This window comes from Pseudorasbora parva, chromosome 11, assembly GCF_024679245.1.
Source record: "Pseudorasbora parva isolate DD20220531a chromosome 11, ASM2467924v1, whole genome shotgun sequence".
In the NCBI taxonomy this organism is placed as follows: Eukaryota; Metazoa; Chordata; class Actinopteri; order Cypriniformes; family Gobionidae; genus Pseudorasbora; species Pseudorasbora parva.
In genome coordinates this window covers 15,554,807-15,573,318 of record NC_090182.1, presented here as the reverse complement: position 1 = coordinate 15,573,318, position 18,512 = coordinate 15,554,807, and the positions used below count along the sequence as shown (strand labels likewise).

General features: G+C 39.8%; 1 protein-coding gene and 1 long non-coding RNA gene across 5 annotated transcripts in view; one reads left to right on the top strand and one right to left on the bottom strand.

The window, feature by feature from the left end:
* The window catches only part of LOC137092772 (A disintegrin and metalloproteinase with thrombospondin motifs 2-like), a 262,031-nt gene that overhangs the window by 33,931 nt on the left and 209,588 nt on the right, over nucleotides 1–18,512 (bottom strand). For all 3 annotated transcript variants that reach the window (XM_067457208.1, XM_067457210.1, XM_067457211.1), the window contains 2 exons: nucleotides 16,821–17,020; nucleotides 1,179–1,262 (listed from right to left, as the gene is read on the bottom strand). In XM_067457208.1, coding sequence (XP_067313309.1) covers nucleotides 1,179–1,262; nucleotides 16,821–17,020 — 284 coding nt within the window. The remainder of the gene's footprint in view (nucleotides 1–1,178; nucleotides 1,263–16,820; nucleotides 17,021–18,512) is intronic.
* Nucleotides 364–16,905, top strand: LOC137092773 (uncharacterized). 2 transcript variants are annotated; one of them, XR_010908338.1, is made up of 5 exons: nucleotides 367–543; nucleotides 8,552–8,680; nucleotides 8,982–9,114; nucleotides 9,931–10,057; nucleotides 16,774–16,905. It is a non-coding gene; the product is annotated as an uncharacterized lncRNA (long non-coding RNA). The 2 variants fall into 2 exon arrangements; XR_010908339.1 differs by lacking the exon at nucleotides 8,982–9,114 and having other exon boundaries at nucleotides 364–543; nucleotides 9,928–10,057.

The following is an 18,512-nucleotide window of genomic DNA, read 5'->3' as shown; positions in this document are numbered from 1 at the left end:
TATTGCTATTTATTTAATTCAATTTCTGTGTAGGTGAGATATTAAAGAGATATTTTACTGGGATGTTCTTTTTGAGGAACGGTGTCAGATGAAAGCTGAGCCTTGAACTGTGGTCACTATCAGGGCAAACACATCTGAGACTGTCTCCCTGATCTGAGATCAGCCTCTCTTTGATCTCCAGTTACAGGAAGAGCAGCATTTTATGGAGCTGTGTTTATGAATGAGGCAGGGTCATCATTGATTGTTTATCTGGCATTCTTGATTCTTCTTCCCAGAATCCTTTGCTCTGTCCCATAGGGTAGGTGCTGGTGAGTGCGTGTTTATGTGTTGGGATGGGGGGTGGGGTGGGGTGGGTATTAGGAAGGCAATTGCATAACATCAGTACTCTGTGTGCTTTGGTGTTGAACTGTGAAGGCGTGCGACTTTGAAAAGACTCCCATGGGAATGCTATGCTTTTAGTTCCCGTTTGCTCAGTCCGGTGGAATAACATGCCCTAGGCCTTGGTGAGCACCCAGCAGAAGGGGGTGGGAAAAAGATGTGCATGTAAGCTAAGCTAGAAGTGTGTTTATGTGTTTGTGTAGGTGTGAGTGTGAGACAGAGGGTGGAAGAGAGAGAAACGGAGTGTGTGTGTGTGTGTGTGTCTATACATGTTTCGTGCTGATGCAATATGTCAAACTGTCATTATACAGAACTGTGAAGGTGCTAAATGGCTACAGACAGCGAAAAGGATCATTTGGGGATAAAACTATGTTTTAGGTTACATCTGTGCTCTATCAGAGTGAAAATAAGAGTAAGAACATGAAATCAGTCTCAGACAAAACACCAGCTATTAAAGAGAAGTGTGTAATTTCTCCACTACTAGCGACACCAAACTAAATAGAAAATAAAGTTTGCCAATCACTTCAAATGATTAAACATAAAAACATTAAATTAAAATATTAAAACATTAAAAAACTAATTGTTAGCTAATATTTGTCTCTGAACCATTAAACTAAAGAAAGTTTTGTTTTTAAATGTAGATAAAATGTATACTGAATCAAACCATGATGAAAACATGTAAAATAAAACCAGAAGTGTGCAATAATAGGGCAAATTGTAATTTCACGCTGACTAACTTTTCATCTGAAATCTGATGCATCATGTCATTAGATTCATGATTAACACAAAATGGTTCTTACTTTTTTGGCATCCACCAAAACAATCCGAACTAGCACCACATTTATCCGTGCCCCAAGAGAATGGTCATGATAGATCTCGTTAACCTGTGAAGAGAGAAAAGCAGTGTTAGGTCGAACATTAAGAGCTTAATACTGAGACATGCTGATATTGTGAAATTAAAAAGTCTCACTATACATAGCTAAAATAATAATTTCTCTGATTCCCTTTTGAATGGGAGCTTGCACTGCGAACCCTAGACGACATTCCCCAAAGTGTCCGCAGTGACTCATTCCACTTCTCAGGGAACCATGGTTACATGCATAACCTAAGATGTTATTAGCAAATTATATTTCTGAATTATCATGTCACACTAAAGACAAGATTAATGGCTGCTAAAATTCAGCTGTGCCATTGCAGGAATCAAATACTATATATTAATCTCTTTTTTTCTACTGCATTTTCGGTCAAATGAGTGCAGCCTTGGAGAGCATTAGAGACTTCTTTCAAACACTTCACAGGCTACAAGAGTTGTAACAACAAACAAAAACGTTGTAATGCTTTTGTACATTTGATAAAATACATTTATTCTCTATGAAGCTAATATATGTTTCAACTTAAAACATAACTCCAGAATAGTGTGATTTGCTGGTTTTCGAGGGGTTTCGGGGGGCCAGCAAACTATCTCAGGCCAGGTAATTTTTAGCATGTTTTTTCAGATTTTACCAAATTTTGAGGGTCATTTGGTCCCCACAGAGACATCAAAGCATTTATTTATTTCCCATGATTCTGCAGTTTGACTTCTCACCCCACGCCTCGGCCATCTTTACTTATTCAGTTTGTTGAAGGATGGGCCTAATGCACTGTGGGAAACGCGGTTCCCAGACAGAGAGGGAGACAGAGGCAGACAAATTGGTACAGAAGTTCAGACATTGTGTCCTCTGCCGCTCTGGAAGCCTGCTAATGAGACACTGAGATGTATACACAGCCAACAATAATGAGATTTCTGATGGACAGACTGCGGGAGGGGGAGCAAGAATTAGAGACGAAGACAGACAAGAAGAAAGGGGCTTAAAAGAGGGCGGCAAGGAAGAAGGAAAAGGATTATACAACATGCTTTTCAAAACCGATGTGTCGCTGCACTGACTCACCTGTTCTTTTATATTGCCAAGCAACCGGCAAACTTCAGAATGGGGTGGAGCCCTGTCTCTCTCTCTCTCTCTCTCTCTCTCTCTCTCTCTCTCTCTCTCTCTCTCTCTCTCTCTCTCTCTCTCTCTGTATTCCTGGCATTCCCTCTTCTTTGCTGTCATTCCTTTTGACTGTCGGAATATGTTTTGGTTGTGCTGTCTGTTTGTCAGTGTTTCGTTATGTTTCTGCAGACTTTGTTTTTACAATTCACAACTTTTCTAAATCCATCATCTCTACCCCTTCAGTTTCAAATCAGTATATGTGTCTGCAGCTGCCAAAAGCTTATCTTTCAAACTAGCGTATAGTCCTTTTCCGTAGAGTTCGCCAAGATTTCTTCAGAAATTCTAAAGTGAGCAGCTCTTAGGCTTGGTTGCCTTAGTAACTATGTTAATACAGAGGCCAGGTGACCATGACTCCAGTGTTCCGAACGTTAATGATCGTTAAACTGAGGCACGACTTTCATACGGAACACAGTGTGCAACACCTCAGGACTCTGCATTAGGAGAAGCAGTGCATGGTGGGATATGGCTGCTGCCTTGTTTCCAGAATTCACTTCAAAGAAAAGTAAATACATGGCTGGCAGTAAAAGTTTTTTTCGCTCATATTATTTCAGTATATGCTAGGGCTGAAAATTATAACATATACTGTAGTATTTACTGTACTATGTGAGAGTAGCAGTGTATAAATAGAGCATTCTGCGATGCCATTTGCATTTACGCATTTTTGGTAGATGTTTTTAATCCAAACAAAAGCAACTTTCAATGCAATCACGCTACAAATTTCAGCAGTACATGCATTGGCTGGCTTAAACCCATGGCACTGGTGTTGCTAGTGCCATGTGTTAAGCAACAGTATAGTCATGATGCATGAAAAACTTCAGCATCAAGCAGAAAACTTCAATTTACTCTGCAAACTGTATATAATGCCTAATGTGGTGTAGTGTGACTGTAGGTTATTTGCTGCTGTACATTTTGATCTTTTGGTTCCAAGTTCCAAACCAAAACACAAAAATATGTCTAGTTTAGGCTTCCTGTGATAGTTGGGGAGATGTTAAACCTTGTTTAAGTGAGTTTGTCATTGTACTGTTTTGTTGTTTTTTCATTAAGAATAATTGACTAATGAACCCGCCATTCAAGTAATCCCGCCCCCCCAAACTGGCGCCATTTCTGAACTGAAAGTAAAATACCGCACTGACATTCATTCGCAGTGCATGTCCACTGGCATGTTTTCAGTTCATTGAAAACACTTGCTTTGCTCCAAAACAGTATTTTTAGCAAAAGCAACTATAATGAATGACAGCTTATAAACAGCTAATATGTCAAATAAGTCGCTGTTTGGATTTAAATAGGCAAATGCTTAAGTCTATGATTTGATCATTATTGCAGTGATTAGTATGTTCCTAACAGTTTTTAACCCTAATTGATGTAGTTGGTAGCATTTCATTTCTTAAACAACCATGTAGAAAGACAAATCATGCCCATATTCCAGGTCAGGATGACAATGTCAAAATTCATCAATTCAAAAGAATGGCTGGGAGGGAGCATGAAGGATCATTTTCACACATGAATTGGTACCTCTGATTCCAGTCCTTAAATTTATTGAAAGTCTGGGGTGTGCTGGAGTAGACTTTACGCCGTGCTCGACTCTTGCATTATCAATACAATATCTTGACCAAAAAATGTTTCAATCTCTTGATGGAAATAAATGTTGTGATGTTATTTCCACCGAGAGGTGTGTACATTTTTGGTCAAGATCTTGTATTGACTTGTATTGCATCAATTAGGGTTAAAAGAACTGTTGGCAAACATATCATATAGACACAATTAATAATGATCCAATCATAAACTCTTAAGCATTTGCCCATTTAAATCCAAACAGAGACTTGTTGGGCAGGGCAGTGCATAATCTCATTTAGGTTTTTTTATTAGGTTACACTTTACTTTAATAGTCAATTTTAGACATTTCACTAATTAAAAGATATTTTGCAACTACAATTGCAAAATTATCAAACTAACTATCAAACTAACAAACTATCTCTCAATATAATATTATTAGACTGATAAGTAGGTAAGAGTTAGAGTTAGTAGAAAAAGTTGAGGTGTTTGTAGAGTTACAGCCAAAATGTTTGTTGGGGACCATCAAATTAAAGTATTAGCAGATATTAAGCAGACAGTATACTAATACGTTAATGACTTGTGACTCTAATGTTGCAAAGTTACGTATAGTTAGCAGAATGTCTGAAGTGGACTATTGAAATCAAGTTGATTCAAGTAATAATAGTAAAAATATTAACATTATATTTAAATAGTAGTAATAGTAGGACTTTATTCTCGTAAAAACTGTATTATCAAAATGTTAGATTTTTTTTTTAAATGCTGTTGTACAATGCCGAACCCTACTTTACAAATGAGAGTCACAAATCATTAGCAACACCAGGGTTCGTCCTCAGCCTCCTACAGAAAAAAAAACCCCTATAGATTCCCCTCTTCCCACCTATCTCGCTCTATGTTAATGACCACAAGAGTGTAGGTCTCATTAGTACTGCCCTGGTTGCTGGCCTTGTTCAGGAGCACTGGGTTTCATCAGCCTACAGGTAACTAATGGAGACCTAGAGGTCGGCAAGTCAGAAAATCATTAGTATCCCATTAATAATTCAGCAGGGGCTAGCATTGTGGCTTCACAGCTTTAGAGGAAGGAGGGGGGAGAGAAGAAAATAGCAGAGGGTGCAGAAAGGAGGATATATAGTTAGAGGAGAGAGGGGGGGGATCTATGTGTGGATGTGTGGTCATTGGCCAAGTCAGTAGTCAGTAGGGGGTGGGGGGTGGTGGTGGGGGGGGGATTACCATAATGACCAGCATGTCCTTATCAAATAGATTAAACCATTGTGAAAGGAGACATTTAAAAGAGGTCAAATTTTATCTTATCGGACCTGTTTATCTTCTGGCCCTGCCAAACTGTAAAAAGAAACTTGATAAAAGAATTCAAGTGCCAAAGTGTTTCCTTAACACAGATAGAGTGGGGTTTAACAATAAATTGTCAAAGGAATAGTTCACTCAAAATCATCAGTTATATTAAACACCACTGGTTCTGGCATCTCAAGAACCAAACATGACAGATTTATTTTCAGTGAAATCATACATTTTTCCCTTAGATCTGGAATATACCAAATAAGACATGCAGTATGGAGTATTTTTATGGTACTTTCATCTCTGGTGATGCGTTTACTGGCATAAGGGCAGGACAACCTGTCACTCCCATGAGATCACAGCAACAGCAAACAATAGTACAATCAATTCCTGATGAACTGTTCAAGACTCTTTTTTTTTTTCTTGTTTCACTCAGAAATACGTCACAATAGGGAAGAAAATACTTTTGTAATTTCCATGTCATGCCCACTTAAAGAAGTAAAGTAAATAATAATAAGATTCATTAATAACTCCACTCATATTTTAAAGGCCTCAACATTAACTACATAGAAGACTTCTTGCCAGTGCAAACCGATTTTGACAAATCACCCCCATACAGGCCTTTTGTTCCCCATACAACAGTGATTTCACCTCGCTTCCCACATATACATTATGCTGAATCATCATCGTCCTGTTTTAGTCCAGGAGAGGAAAGTGAATGAGTACAGAAATCCCATCAGGCTCTTGGCTGGCGGTGTCCCAATCTCCCTTTCATTCTTCTGTAATGTACAGGAATGCTCAAAGATATGAGGGTACACTGGTGGACAGTATTTGCTCAGACTCATTACTGAATCTCTGCCATTTTCGCTTGACATTTTGGACCATTATTACCTGTCTGACATTTGAGGGCCAGAACAACATGTCTATGAAGAGCTGATTACATAATGGTCCGCCCGCCCGCATATCTTGTTTACTCCTGAGGAGTGACTAATATAGAGGGAAGCAATTAATATTGTCGACTTTCAATTCACACAATTAATGCTACATACAAAGGTCTCAGCTCCATTACACAGACCGGCTGCGCTGTGGGCACCGTTGAGTGGCTGTGATGCTGTGTCTCTGGATCTGGTACTTTCAGTTCTGCGCTAAAGGCAATCTCAGGACAGCATGTTCTGAGATTTTCCAAGACTGAAAACTAGAAAAGAGTATTAACAACAACAAACCCTCCCACAAAGAGCTTCTGCATTACATACTGGGCCTTTATCTTGACTGCAACACTAAATCTGAAAGTCCCAGTCTTATAGGGGTGGAATAAATGTAAAGGATTGCTGATTGGTGGATTGAAAGGGTGGGCGTAAGTCAAAAGGCCTCCAGATCTTTTGATCCCTGTCTGACGCATCGATTCCTCATCATTTCCCATGGACCTATGAAGTGAAGCCAATCAATCTTAGTGCGTTTTAAAGAATTGTTTCACCCGGTTCTATAAATTGAGGGCAGAGCGAGTCATTGGACCAGTTCTCCAGAAAAAACAAAAATCCCATTCAGGAATACATCAACTCCCACACAGAGATTAACGTATCGAATTAATTCAGAAAGACGCAAAACTACATTCACAAAAACTTTAGACCAGAATCAGAAATGAAGCAGGATAACATAATAAACAAATAGAAAGCTATATTTAAAAGGTGTCAACTATACAAGTATCACCCTATCATCTATCTATCCATCCATCCAGCTAGAATTTGAATTTACAGGGCCTCGTGTATTAAATATAATTAAACATAACTATTAAAGGGTTAGTTCACCCAAAAATGAAAATTATCTCATTAATTACCTGCCATAATGTCGTTTGACACCCTCCGTTGACCTCCGTTCATCTTCAGAACACAAATGAAGATATTTTTGATGAATTTTAATGGCTCAGAAAACCCTTCATTGACACCAATGTCATTTCCTCTCTCAAGACCCATAAAAGCCACTAAAGACATTGTTACAAAGCCCATCTCACTACAGTGGCTCTACAATAATTTTATGAAGAGACGAGTAGTTTTTGTGCGCAAAAACACAAAATAACGACTTATATAGTGATGGGCCGAATTCAAAACAAAGTTTCAAACGGTTATGAATCAGCGTATCGATTCATGATTCGAACTGCATGTCAAACTGCCAATCTGCTGAAATCATGTGCCATTGGCGATCCAAATCATGATTCGATACACTGATTTATAAACGTTCTAAACTTAGTTTTGAAATCGGCCCATCACTATATAAGTCATTATTTCAATTTGGTTTTGTGTTTTTTGCACACAAAAACTATTCTCATCACTTCATAAAATTATTGTAGAGCCACTGTAGTGAGATGGGCTTTGTAACGACGTCTTTAGTGGCTTTATGGGTCTTGAGAGAGGAAATGACATTGGTGTCAATGGAGGCCTTTCTGAGCCATCGGATTTCAACAAAAATATGTTCATTTGTGTTCCGAAGATGAACGGAGGTCTTACGGGTGTCGAACGACATTAGGGTAAGTCATTAATGAGAGAATTTAAATTTTTGGGTGAACTAACTCTTTAATGTAAATATAATATACATTAAATATGCATTTCTATAGGTGGCTTGTCAAACATGGGTTATTATGGATTCCTGAAATCTACTAATCTTTAAAACTACACTTGTAGCTATATTCAAATTTTGAAGTCATTATTTTATTATTATTTAAGTACAAATCAAATTCAGGAATTTAAAAGACTTCAAAATTCTAAAGGCATTCTGAATTCAGTTGTGAATGGCGCTCAACCCTGCCGCCTACGTGCAGTCCCGTAGACAGATCCCTTTTCAGGCAGACAGACAGACGGCACCCACTCTCTCCTCCTGCTGGATCATTCAGAGAGACCAACCACTGACCAGGAGATCATGAATGAAAGACTGAAGAGGATTTTTCTCTGAGCAAACACAGCAACAGAGTAGTGACATTTACGCACACACGCTCAACACGCACACACAAATCCAACGCAACATAACAACAAACTATCATCACACGCAGCTCTTATGTGCAACAAACACCAAAAGAGAAGCAGCAAAGTGGGGAAGTCGGGGAAAATAGTTGGAGGAAAAAAGGGCGAAAACTTGCTTTATGTCTCTCTCTTTTCTCTCCTTGACTCCCGGAGAGCGAGGGAGACATGCATTCTAAAAGTGAGCAAAGTAAACTTTCAAGAAGAAAGCAGCAAGAACTCAACGCGTGGGAGAGAAAGGAGACTATGTTATTTATATATTTCTGTTTATCTGTTTTCCTGTCATTTATTCAGAATGCAGCGTTTGAAACACCCCCTAGGATGAGAACGAGAGGAGAGAAAAGGAGATGGCAGCGGCACAGCTGCAGAAATTGTTCGGGGACTCATGATAACTGGAGAAAATATGCAATATAGAGACAAATGGTGAGGTTATAATACATTTTTCTCCAGCCTTTTTCATCCCATCACATTTTATCTTAGATGGAGTGATCCATGATGTAGAAAAATGACTGCAGAACTGATCTAATATGTGTCTGATTTTACCTCACATCAATGACTATTACTGATGATATAATATCTGGCCGGCTTGATTTTTTTTTTTTTTTTTTTGACTGCTGGCTTACTGGTCTCTCTCTCTCTCTCTCTCTCTCTCTCTCTCTCTCTCTCTCTCTCTCTCTCTCTCTCTCTCTCTCTCTCTCTCTCTCTCTCTCTCTCTCTGCGCAAGTTTAATTTGTGGAGATTAAAGGACACATATCAAGGGGCAGATGAGAGCTGTTTTGTCCTGGAGCATATTTTCTCCCTTGGCTTACCGCCACCCAGAACACATGGCGCAAACCACTGATTTACAGCATCCAGCGGTACCTGAGCTTGACATCCTTCTTGCTTGACAATCACACAGACAAATCACACAAAATGAAATCAGCATAAAGTCAGCTAGACATCTACTCTAAAGACAAGTGTCCCTAGTGAGACCTGACAGTACATGAAATCTTTGGGAATGTATGATTTAACTACTGCATATATCCATTTACTTCAATGTCGGAAAACTGCTCCAAAACAGTCCAAAGTGGAGTTTAGAAACTATAGCTGTTAAACAATTTAATTGCAATTAATCTAAAAATGTAACAACTTCTGGAATGAAAAATAAACATCTTTGTAATTATTGAGTTGGCTAATTTATGTGGATAAAATCCCCATATTATTATACTAGAAAGCAGTAGATCTATACAACAGTGCTTTTTGGTCATCACACTTGTATATATATATATATATATATATATATATATATATATATATATATATATATATATATATATATATATATACATGCGATTTATATATATATATATATATATATATATATATATATATATATATATATATATATATATATATATACGATTTTAATTGGAGTTTTATTGAGAATATCTTTTAGATTAAAATTCAAATTCTGAATAAGCATTAAACTACAATTAAAGGCACAATATGTCATTTTCACTGCTAGAGGTGGCTTATTCAAAACAAAGGTAGTTTGATGACGCCTTGATTTCGCGAAAATTGCTGTCATCACCTCTATAAACAGTGGAAAAGAATCCAATGGGATTCGGGCACAAATCATAGTCATGGATGGCCTAATATAATGATGTTTTATGATTTATTAATGTTACTAGTAGGGTTGGGCTGAAAGCCGTTGGAGCGGAACGAGGCCAATGGAGCGATTGCTAATAAGAGACATGCGCAAAACACGGCTTGATGTACAGACACGGTCCAAGACACATTCTTGGAAAAATTTGGGATAATGTAAGTACACAAGTCAACAAAATATATAACTGTTCTAGTGTTTTTGTGGATATTTTGGAAAATATTACCTATTGTGCCTTTGAAATCTAATCAACTGACAAAACAAACTTTGAATGTTTGCTTGACCTTCCAACATTTTGGAAACCAAACAGACAGATGGGTGGAATCAAAAATTATAACAGTTTAGTGGCAAATTAAAAATGATAATCTATAATATAATGCTTTTGAGTTACATGATTTTTTTTGTAATACAGTTGTAATTATTCAACCCCTATTCAATGCTGCTGTTTTTAAGTCACTTATTTGTATGATTGTCAAACACAGACAAGGACACAGAGGGATTAGTGCAAGTGAAAGGTTTATTATCAAAGTTTCAGACACAGGTGATATTTAAAGGGATGGTGACACTCAGACGAAGGACGATGATGGTGAAGACGAGGAAGGTGAAGACGAAGAGGAGGATGATGATGAAGACGAAGATGGGTACAGGCGAAGGCTTCTAGGCAGGACAGGTAGTCAACGAAGGGATCGGTGCGAGACCAGACAACGGGAGTGAAGGTGAGCCGGGTTGATATAGTGGTAGATGGTGATGGTGCCCAGGTGTTCAGAATGATTGCATGTGCGCTGAGTCCCAGACCCTCTCGCTCTGGTGGAACAAGTAATCCACCGCTGGGAACTCCGAGGGCTCACCCATCCAGGGGAAGAGCGGTGGTTGGTAGCCGAGGACACATTGGAACGAGGTGAGCCCTGTGGTGGACTGCTGGAGCGAATTCTGGGCATATTCGGCCCAGGACAGATACAAGCTCCAGCTCTCCTGATTCTGGTGGCAGTATACCCTCAGGAATTTCCCGATCTCCTGGATCTTCCCGTTCAGTCTGACCATTGGTCTGAGGATGGTAACCTGACGAGAGGTTGACGGATACCCCTAGGAGACGGAAGAAGGCGGTCCACACTCTAGAGATGAATTGAGGTCCTCGGTCGGACACAATGTCTTTCGGAAGCCCAAAATGTCGGAAGACTTGGGTGAAGAGTGCCTCCGCGGTTTCCAACGTGGTAGGTAAGCCTTTGAAGGGGATGAGTTTGCAGGATTTTGAAAATCGGTCAACAACGACTAGGATACAGGTGAAACCTTGGGATGGTGGTAGGTCGGTCATGAAGTCAACCCCCAGATGGCTCCAGGGTCGCTCGGGGATCGTAAGAGGGACCAACTTGCCCTCTGGGAGTCTCCTAGGGGTGTTGGCAATGGCGCAGACTGAACATCCCTTGACGAATCGGGAGACGTCTTGAGGCATGGCGGGCCACCAGTAGCGGTGTCGAAGGAGCGAGAGGGTCCTTCTCCTGCCTGGGTGTCCAGAGGCCTGTGAAGAATGAGCCAAGTCCAGAAGGGGCAGGCGATGGCGAGGCGGGACGTAGAGGTGCCCTTCTGGACCTCCAGGCGGAGCAGGCTGCTGAGCGGTCTCCTGTTGGATCTGCTCGCGGAGCACCCACTGAATCAGGCTGACAACCACCTTGAAATTGAATCTGGTGAAGAAAAGGGCCCAGCGGGCCTGACGATGATTCAGCTGTTTGGCATCACTAAGGTACTCAAGGTTTCGATGGTCGGTGATGATTTCAAATGAGTGTTCTGCTCCCTCCAACCAGTGTCTCCATTCCTCCAGGATGATGTCCACGGTTGACTCCTCCAGCACCATGAACGTGATGGTTTCCTCATGCAGATGACCAACGTGTAGTGTAAGTGTGGGGGGGAAATGGAAATGGCAGGTTTTCCCTGAATGGTGGTGATTCTGAGGTCAACGGGACAACGTTGACGTTGGGCGGTTAGCTTTTCAAGGGTTTGCTGACTGATGAAGTTTCCCGCCGACCCGGAGTCGATGAGGGCTTGTGCTGCAACAGATGACTGGGAATTACAAACGAATACTGCCGTCTTAGTAAGGTTTGCCGTTTAAGGAGGTAACTGGATGGTACTCACCGCTGGCCGTGTAGGTCGCACAGGGCAGGTCGTCATGCCATGTCCATCTCCCCCACAATACAGGCACAGATGTAGTGAGATCCTGTGTTGGCATTCGGTGGTGGTTAGATTGTATAAGTCAATCTGCATGGGTTCAGGTGCTGGATGTGCGACAGATGTTTGAGCAGGCGGAGGATTGGCAGTGGGTGAGGAGAGGCCACAGGCAGATAACTGTTAAGACACGCAGATGGTTTTCTGGATGAGGGCTTCCAAGCCCATGGCGTCCTCGTAGAACACAATGAGTTGCTTGATTTCAGCGAGGAGGCCGTGGCGGAAGGCGGTGACGAGGGCTGATTCATTCCATCCGCTCATACAGGCCAGCGTGCGGATACACAGTGCATAAGAACTCGTTGTTTCTCCTTTGCCTTGGCGAATAGAAAACAGTTGATCATGGACAGATAATTCGGCAGTTTGTTGACCAAATACCTCTTTTAGTAGCCTGACAAGCCAGACCCACATCAAGATGTTTGGTCTGGAAACTCACCATAGACAGGGCTCAATCCGAGGGGCGGGATAAAAATTGTCTTTCAAACTCCCTCTGCACGCGATAGGATAGCGCTACACCAACCAGAGCAACGAAGGTGAAGCAGAGCTTGCTGACTGATTAAACATTCGCCGTATCCGGTCGGCTAAACTACGAACACATCTTCCCTTTTTAAGAATGACTTCAGTGCCGCTCTTTGTTCTTTTCTCAGAGAAAAGCTTAACTCCAAGTCTTCCAGAGTCCCGGTCAGAGCTGATTCGAAAGACTGCCGTTCGCCAGTTTCTGTGTTTACTAGACAACAGAAGCACGCAAACGCAACTCGGCCGTCGTCATTATTGCCCCGCCCGCCGACTCTATACACGATGTGATTGGGCCGTCCAGATTTTAAGGGACACAGCTCAGAATGGTATTGAGAGTTCCTAGACGACACTTGCGGGCAAATTAAATTTGCTGCCGCTAGGGTGCGTCTAGATTTCTAGGCTACTCTTTTAGATGAGTGCAGAAGGCTGTGGTGGAGCCGATGACGGGGGCATTTGTTTCCCATATCGACTGTGCCCACTGAAGGGCTCGGCCTGAGAGAAATTAGATGATAAACACCACGCGGCCTCTCTCGCTGTGGAACAGATGGGAATTTGCTTCCATATACTGGGAACATTGCAAGAGAAACCTGCAGCAATCCTCTGCGGCGCCGCTGTAGGTCGCTGGTCGGGCCTGGGAATTACGCAGGCAGCTGACGAAGTAGCGGGTGCTGGTGGTGCTGGTGATGATACGCTAGCATGGGTAGCGGTGGAGGGAGTGTCGTGAACCAGTGAGGACCGTACTGCGTGAACCAGCATGGTGAAGTGGTCTGCAGTGCAGTCCCCGCCTGTGTCCGAAGAGCTCTGCATATGGTCTGGTCTTCTGTCAGACACAGAGGGATTAGTACAAGTGCAAGGTTTATTATCGGAGGTTTCAGACACAGGTGATAATTAAAGGGATGGTGACACTCAGACGAAGGACGATGATGGTGAAAACGAGGAAGGTGAAGAGGATGATGATGATGATGATGATGATGATGATGATGATGATGATGATGATGATGATGATGATGATGATGACGATGATGATGACGATGACGATGACGAAGATGGGTACAGGTGAAGGCTTCTAGGCAGGACAGGTAGTCACCAAAGGGATTGGTACGAGACCAGACAATGGGAGTGAAGGTGAGCCGGGTTGATATAGTGCTGGCTGGTGATGGTGCCCAGGTGTTCAGAATGATGGTGATGGGGAACGAGTGGGCGTGGAAGTGACAGATGATTGTGAGGGCGTGACAATGATAGGGGAAAAAATTATTTTAAAACACAGTTAGACCTTTGGAAACTCTATAACAGAACTGAAACAGCTTGTGCTGTTACACATACATACATTTAGCTCATGCATGTGCTAAAGTTGAGTAGCTAATGCGGACAAATCAAAATAGCTTTCACAAAAGCTATAGAGAACAAATTGTTTTATTACATTAGATTTACAAAACAATAAATGTTCCTAGAGACTCATATGACAGCCTGATTCATTTTAACGTTTAAAGTTTGTTGTACCAGAAAACCATTGATGGTTTTAACCCTCTGGTGCTCTTCGGTCATTTCTGACCGAAACATTTTCTGTTTTAAAATTTTAAAAATCCCAGCTTCAACAGAATGATATGAAACTTGGTGACTTCTTTAGCATTAGGTATGTAAACACACAAAAAAATTGGGGTCATGATTTGAGCATGCTAATTGGTCATTAAAAAAAAAGTAACGTTCATTGTCTTCGGTCATAAATGACCGACCATAGGAAAATAATGGGAAATCGGCAAAAATACAAAAATTCTCTGAATATTTGTGTGTACAATCTACAAATCGGCCACAATGCTGAAAAAAAGTACACAGCAGTAAAGGGGTGACACTCTAAAACATCAGGAGTGTGATACTGACACATCCACTCACACACACGCACACACACGCACACTTATACACACACATACCTATGAAAAATTTAATCTATGAACCACATTTAGAATTTTTAAAAATCACATCTTCGTCAGAATGACATGAAACTTGGTGAATTTTCTAACATTAGGTATGTAAACACACAAAAAAATTGAGGGCATGATTCGAGCATGCTAAGTGGTTGTAAAAAAAATACTCCCACTTGCCATAGGAAATGAATGGGAAATCTGCAAAAACACAAATTCACAGAAAAAAAAAAATCGCCATTTCTAAAAAAAGTAATAATATAAAAATAGTATTTGATTATTTTTATATATTTATTCAAATCCAGCTAAAAAAAAATATTAAATGTGTTGAAAAGTGGACTTGGGAATTCACAAGCCCCTCCATCCTAGTGGATTACACCCATGGTTGCATAATTTCTTAAATAATTCCAAAAGAGGGCGCTAATCTGTCTTCAGTTATTTATTTTTTTGAAGGCCTAGTCTCTATTTTAACCTAAAATACTGCAATTAAAAAAAAAATTAAATAAAATGTTTAAAAAAATATATATTTTATAATTTTAAATGGCAAAAATAGACAATAATTATTGCATAAATATTAAAAAAATACCATCAAATCATCTCAAAATACAAAATTAAAAAGAAAAAATATTATTGAAGAAAAATAAATTGCATTGGTTTTACTGGGGTGGAGGAAGTTTAATTTTTAGGTGTCCGGTCACTTATGACCGGGAAGACAACCAATGTAACCCCTAAACGAGGAGCACCAGAGAGAAAAAGCACAATATCGTTAAGGGGAATAAGATGTTTGATCAGAGAAACTGAGAAAAACCCTTAATTTACTGCCAAAGACTTGAACAATTACCTTATGAAAGAAAGAAAAAACATTTCAATGGAGAGTATTAGAACACTAGACAAGCATTAATTTAATTCTGACATCTTGAAGAATGCCACTCTTGACCAAACACATAAAAGGCCATCTTGAATACGCTAACATTTATTTGGATAGACCTTTGGAGTTCAGGAAGAATGTTTTATGGAGTAATATGACCACACTGGTGGAAAAAAGGCAAAGTTTATGAGCAGAAGAACATCATCTCAATGGTTAAACACGAATGTGGTCCAGTCTTGTTATGGGAGTGCTTTGCTGTTGCAGGAAGTAAAATTCTAGTCTGTATGAAGGACGTCATGAGTTCTTTGAAGTATCAAGCCATTTTGGCAAAGATGGTGTTGCCTTCGGTGCAGAGACTGAAGCTTGATGATCAATGGACTTTCCATCTAAAGGACAGCCCCATTCCAAATTATACATCCAAATCTACTGATGCTTGTTTCAGGGATCAGTCGTAGAACGTTCTTGAGTGGCCTGCACAGTCTTCATATCTAAATCTCATTGAAAATATTTGGTGGAATTTGAAGAAAGCAGTGGTAACGTGGAAACCAGAAAAATTATCAGTGATCTGAAAGCTTTTTCAAGCGAGGAATGGGCCAAGATTACAGTAGAAGTGGTAACAGAAGCTTCTAAGAACTTGCAGGCAGTGTATATTGGAGGTTATAAAGAATAAAAGACAAAATTTGACTTATGGGGGTTGAATAATTTTGAACACAAATGTTTATAGCCAATTAGATTTTTCATGAACTTTACATTCTCAGATTCACTCAAATGTGTATTAATAAACTTTCTATAATAGTTTACTCATACCTTTGTTGAATTGTTTTCATCCAATTTTGTTCTTGGCAGCAAAATGTCTTACAGGTCAAAGGGGTTGAACATTTTTGATTGCAACGATAGATAGACAGACAGACAGACAGACAGACAGACAGACAGACAGACAGACAGATAGATAGATAGATAGATAGATAGATAGATAGATAGATAGATAGATAGATAGATAGATAGATAGATAGATAGATAGATTGATAGATTGATAGATAGATAGATAGATAGATAGATAGATAGATAGATAGATAGATAGATAGATAGATAGATAGATAGATAGATAGATAGATAGATAGATAGAGAGATCTAAAAACAGACAGACAGACAGACAGACAGACAGACAGACAGACAGACCCACTAAAAACACTGCAGGATTGGATACAGATGCTATAAACAGTAGTACTTCTGGTGTCTCTAATGCTTCACCACCAGTTGGCTTTATCTCAGCTGTTTATTATAATGCTGTCTTACTCCTGTAGAATTGCTTCGTTGTTGACAGAGTAATTTCTATCGTTCTATGATTTTTCTCCAGGGTAACCCAAACACAACAGTCAGCGTGGGTGGCTGGAGCACACTTACGATGTTCATAAGAGTGAGGAGGTACTTCTCCACATGTTGCTGTCCATGAAACTGCACCACTGAGTCGTCCACCCCCAGCAAAACCTCAATGTTGTAGGCTCGTTCGGGGGACTGTCTGCGTGCTCGTCGGCTCTGGTTAATACTGCGTTCCACGCCCTGATACAGAGTCTCAAGATCCAACAGTCTGCCAAGATCAGCACCTATGAAAAATCACAGAATGTCAACAGTTTTTAAGTGTAAACTTATAAATCATTGCAGAAATGCACAGACTTTCTTTTCCTTTTAAGTGACAAATTGAAGACATGAAAGGAAAAGCTGTTTTGTGCCACAAGAAAGCTATCAAACCACTAGCCACTATATGTGGTGTCACGAGGTCATTTCCTCTCAGGCGGCTAGATGGAACATGGAGGAGAGAACACATCGAGGAAGATCCATCACCTTGTCTCCATCACCCAATCAACTGGGGGCATCTTCTATGCTCCAATTATGTAACGTTTCCTAGGCAACCTGCTCATGGGTAAACCAACGCTCGGTGCAGACTAATATTAGCTCACCAGTCACTTTCTTATTGGATGATAATCCGAGAGTAAGAACAATATTCATCATCTTAATGCTGAGAGTCAGTAACATATTATTACAGGGCTGCAGAGGCAAGGAGACAAGCAGAGAAAATTGTGTTTGAGTGTTGTTTATTTTACTCCTTTTTTTTGGGGGGGGGGCATATTATTATGAAGGTTTTTGTAGGGTTGTAATTGCAAACATCCTCTCACCAGCAGGTGTTCATAATATCACAGCCTGTGTCAGCTAATTTTCACACAAAATTAGAAGAAAGCTTCTACTGTAAAACCAAAGCAATTAACAAGCTCTTGGCTCATGTCTTCTAATGTGCAAAGAATACATAGAATACTGTAGTTACATTATCAGTATCTATTTTGTAGCTGATATGGCTGCTCAAAGCTGTGGTGATCTGAGCGTAGGGGAAAAATGCCACCATATTGCAGCATCCCAGCAGCTTTTGTGCAGCAGTGAGAAGAAGTACACATCCTGTCATTATCAACATTGGGAACTGTTAACAACCATTGAGAAAGCTAATAAACAAGTAAAAAATATTTGCAAACACTTTCTTTTCAGCAAACCTACTTACACTGAGTGCACACATTTTTATTTTTGTGAAATGTATTCATTTATTGATTAAGTATTTGATTGTTAATTCTTTTTTTTTTTTTTTTTGAATACTGCTCTTTTGACTTCATATTAATCCTGAAAAAAAATAAAAACTATGTATTATGGTTTCCAAAAAAATTCTAACCATCACAACTGTTTTTAACATTGGCAATAATACAAAATGTTTCTTGAGCACCAAATCAAAATATTAGAATTAATTCTGAAACATTGTGTAAAGACTAGAGTAATGGCAGTTAAAAATTCAGCTTTGCATCACAGGAATTAATTACATTTTAAAATATATTAAATCCATCCATCCATCCATCCATCCATCCATCCATCCGTATGTCCCTCCATTCAGAAAATATATCTAAAGTTTAATTTTGTTGTGCACCTAAAAGCTTCATTGTTTCAGCATGAAAGCTTCTGCTAAGTACAAAGGGAAACATAACGAAATAATAAAAAAATATATATAATATTGTATAAAAATAACATAATAAAGGGGCCAGTGAGTGTGTGTTTATATAT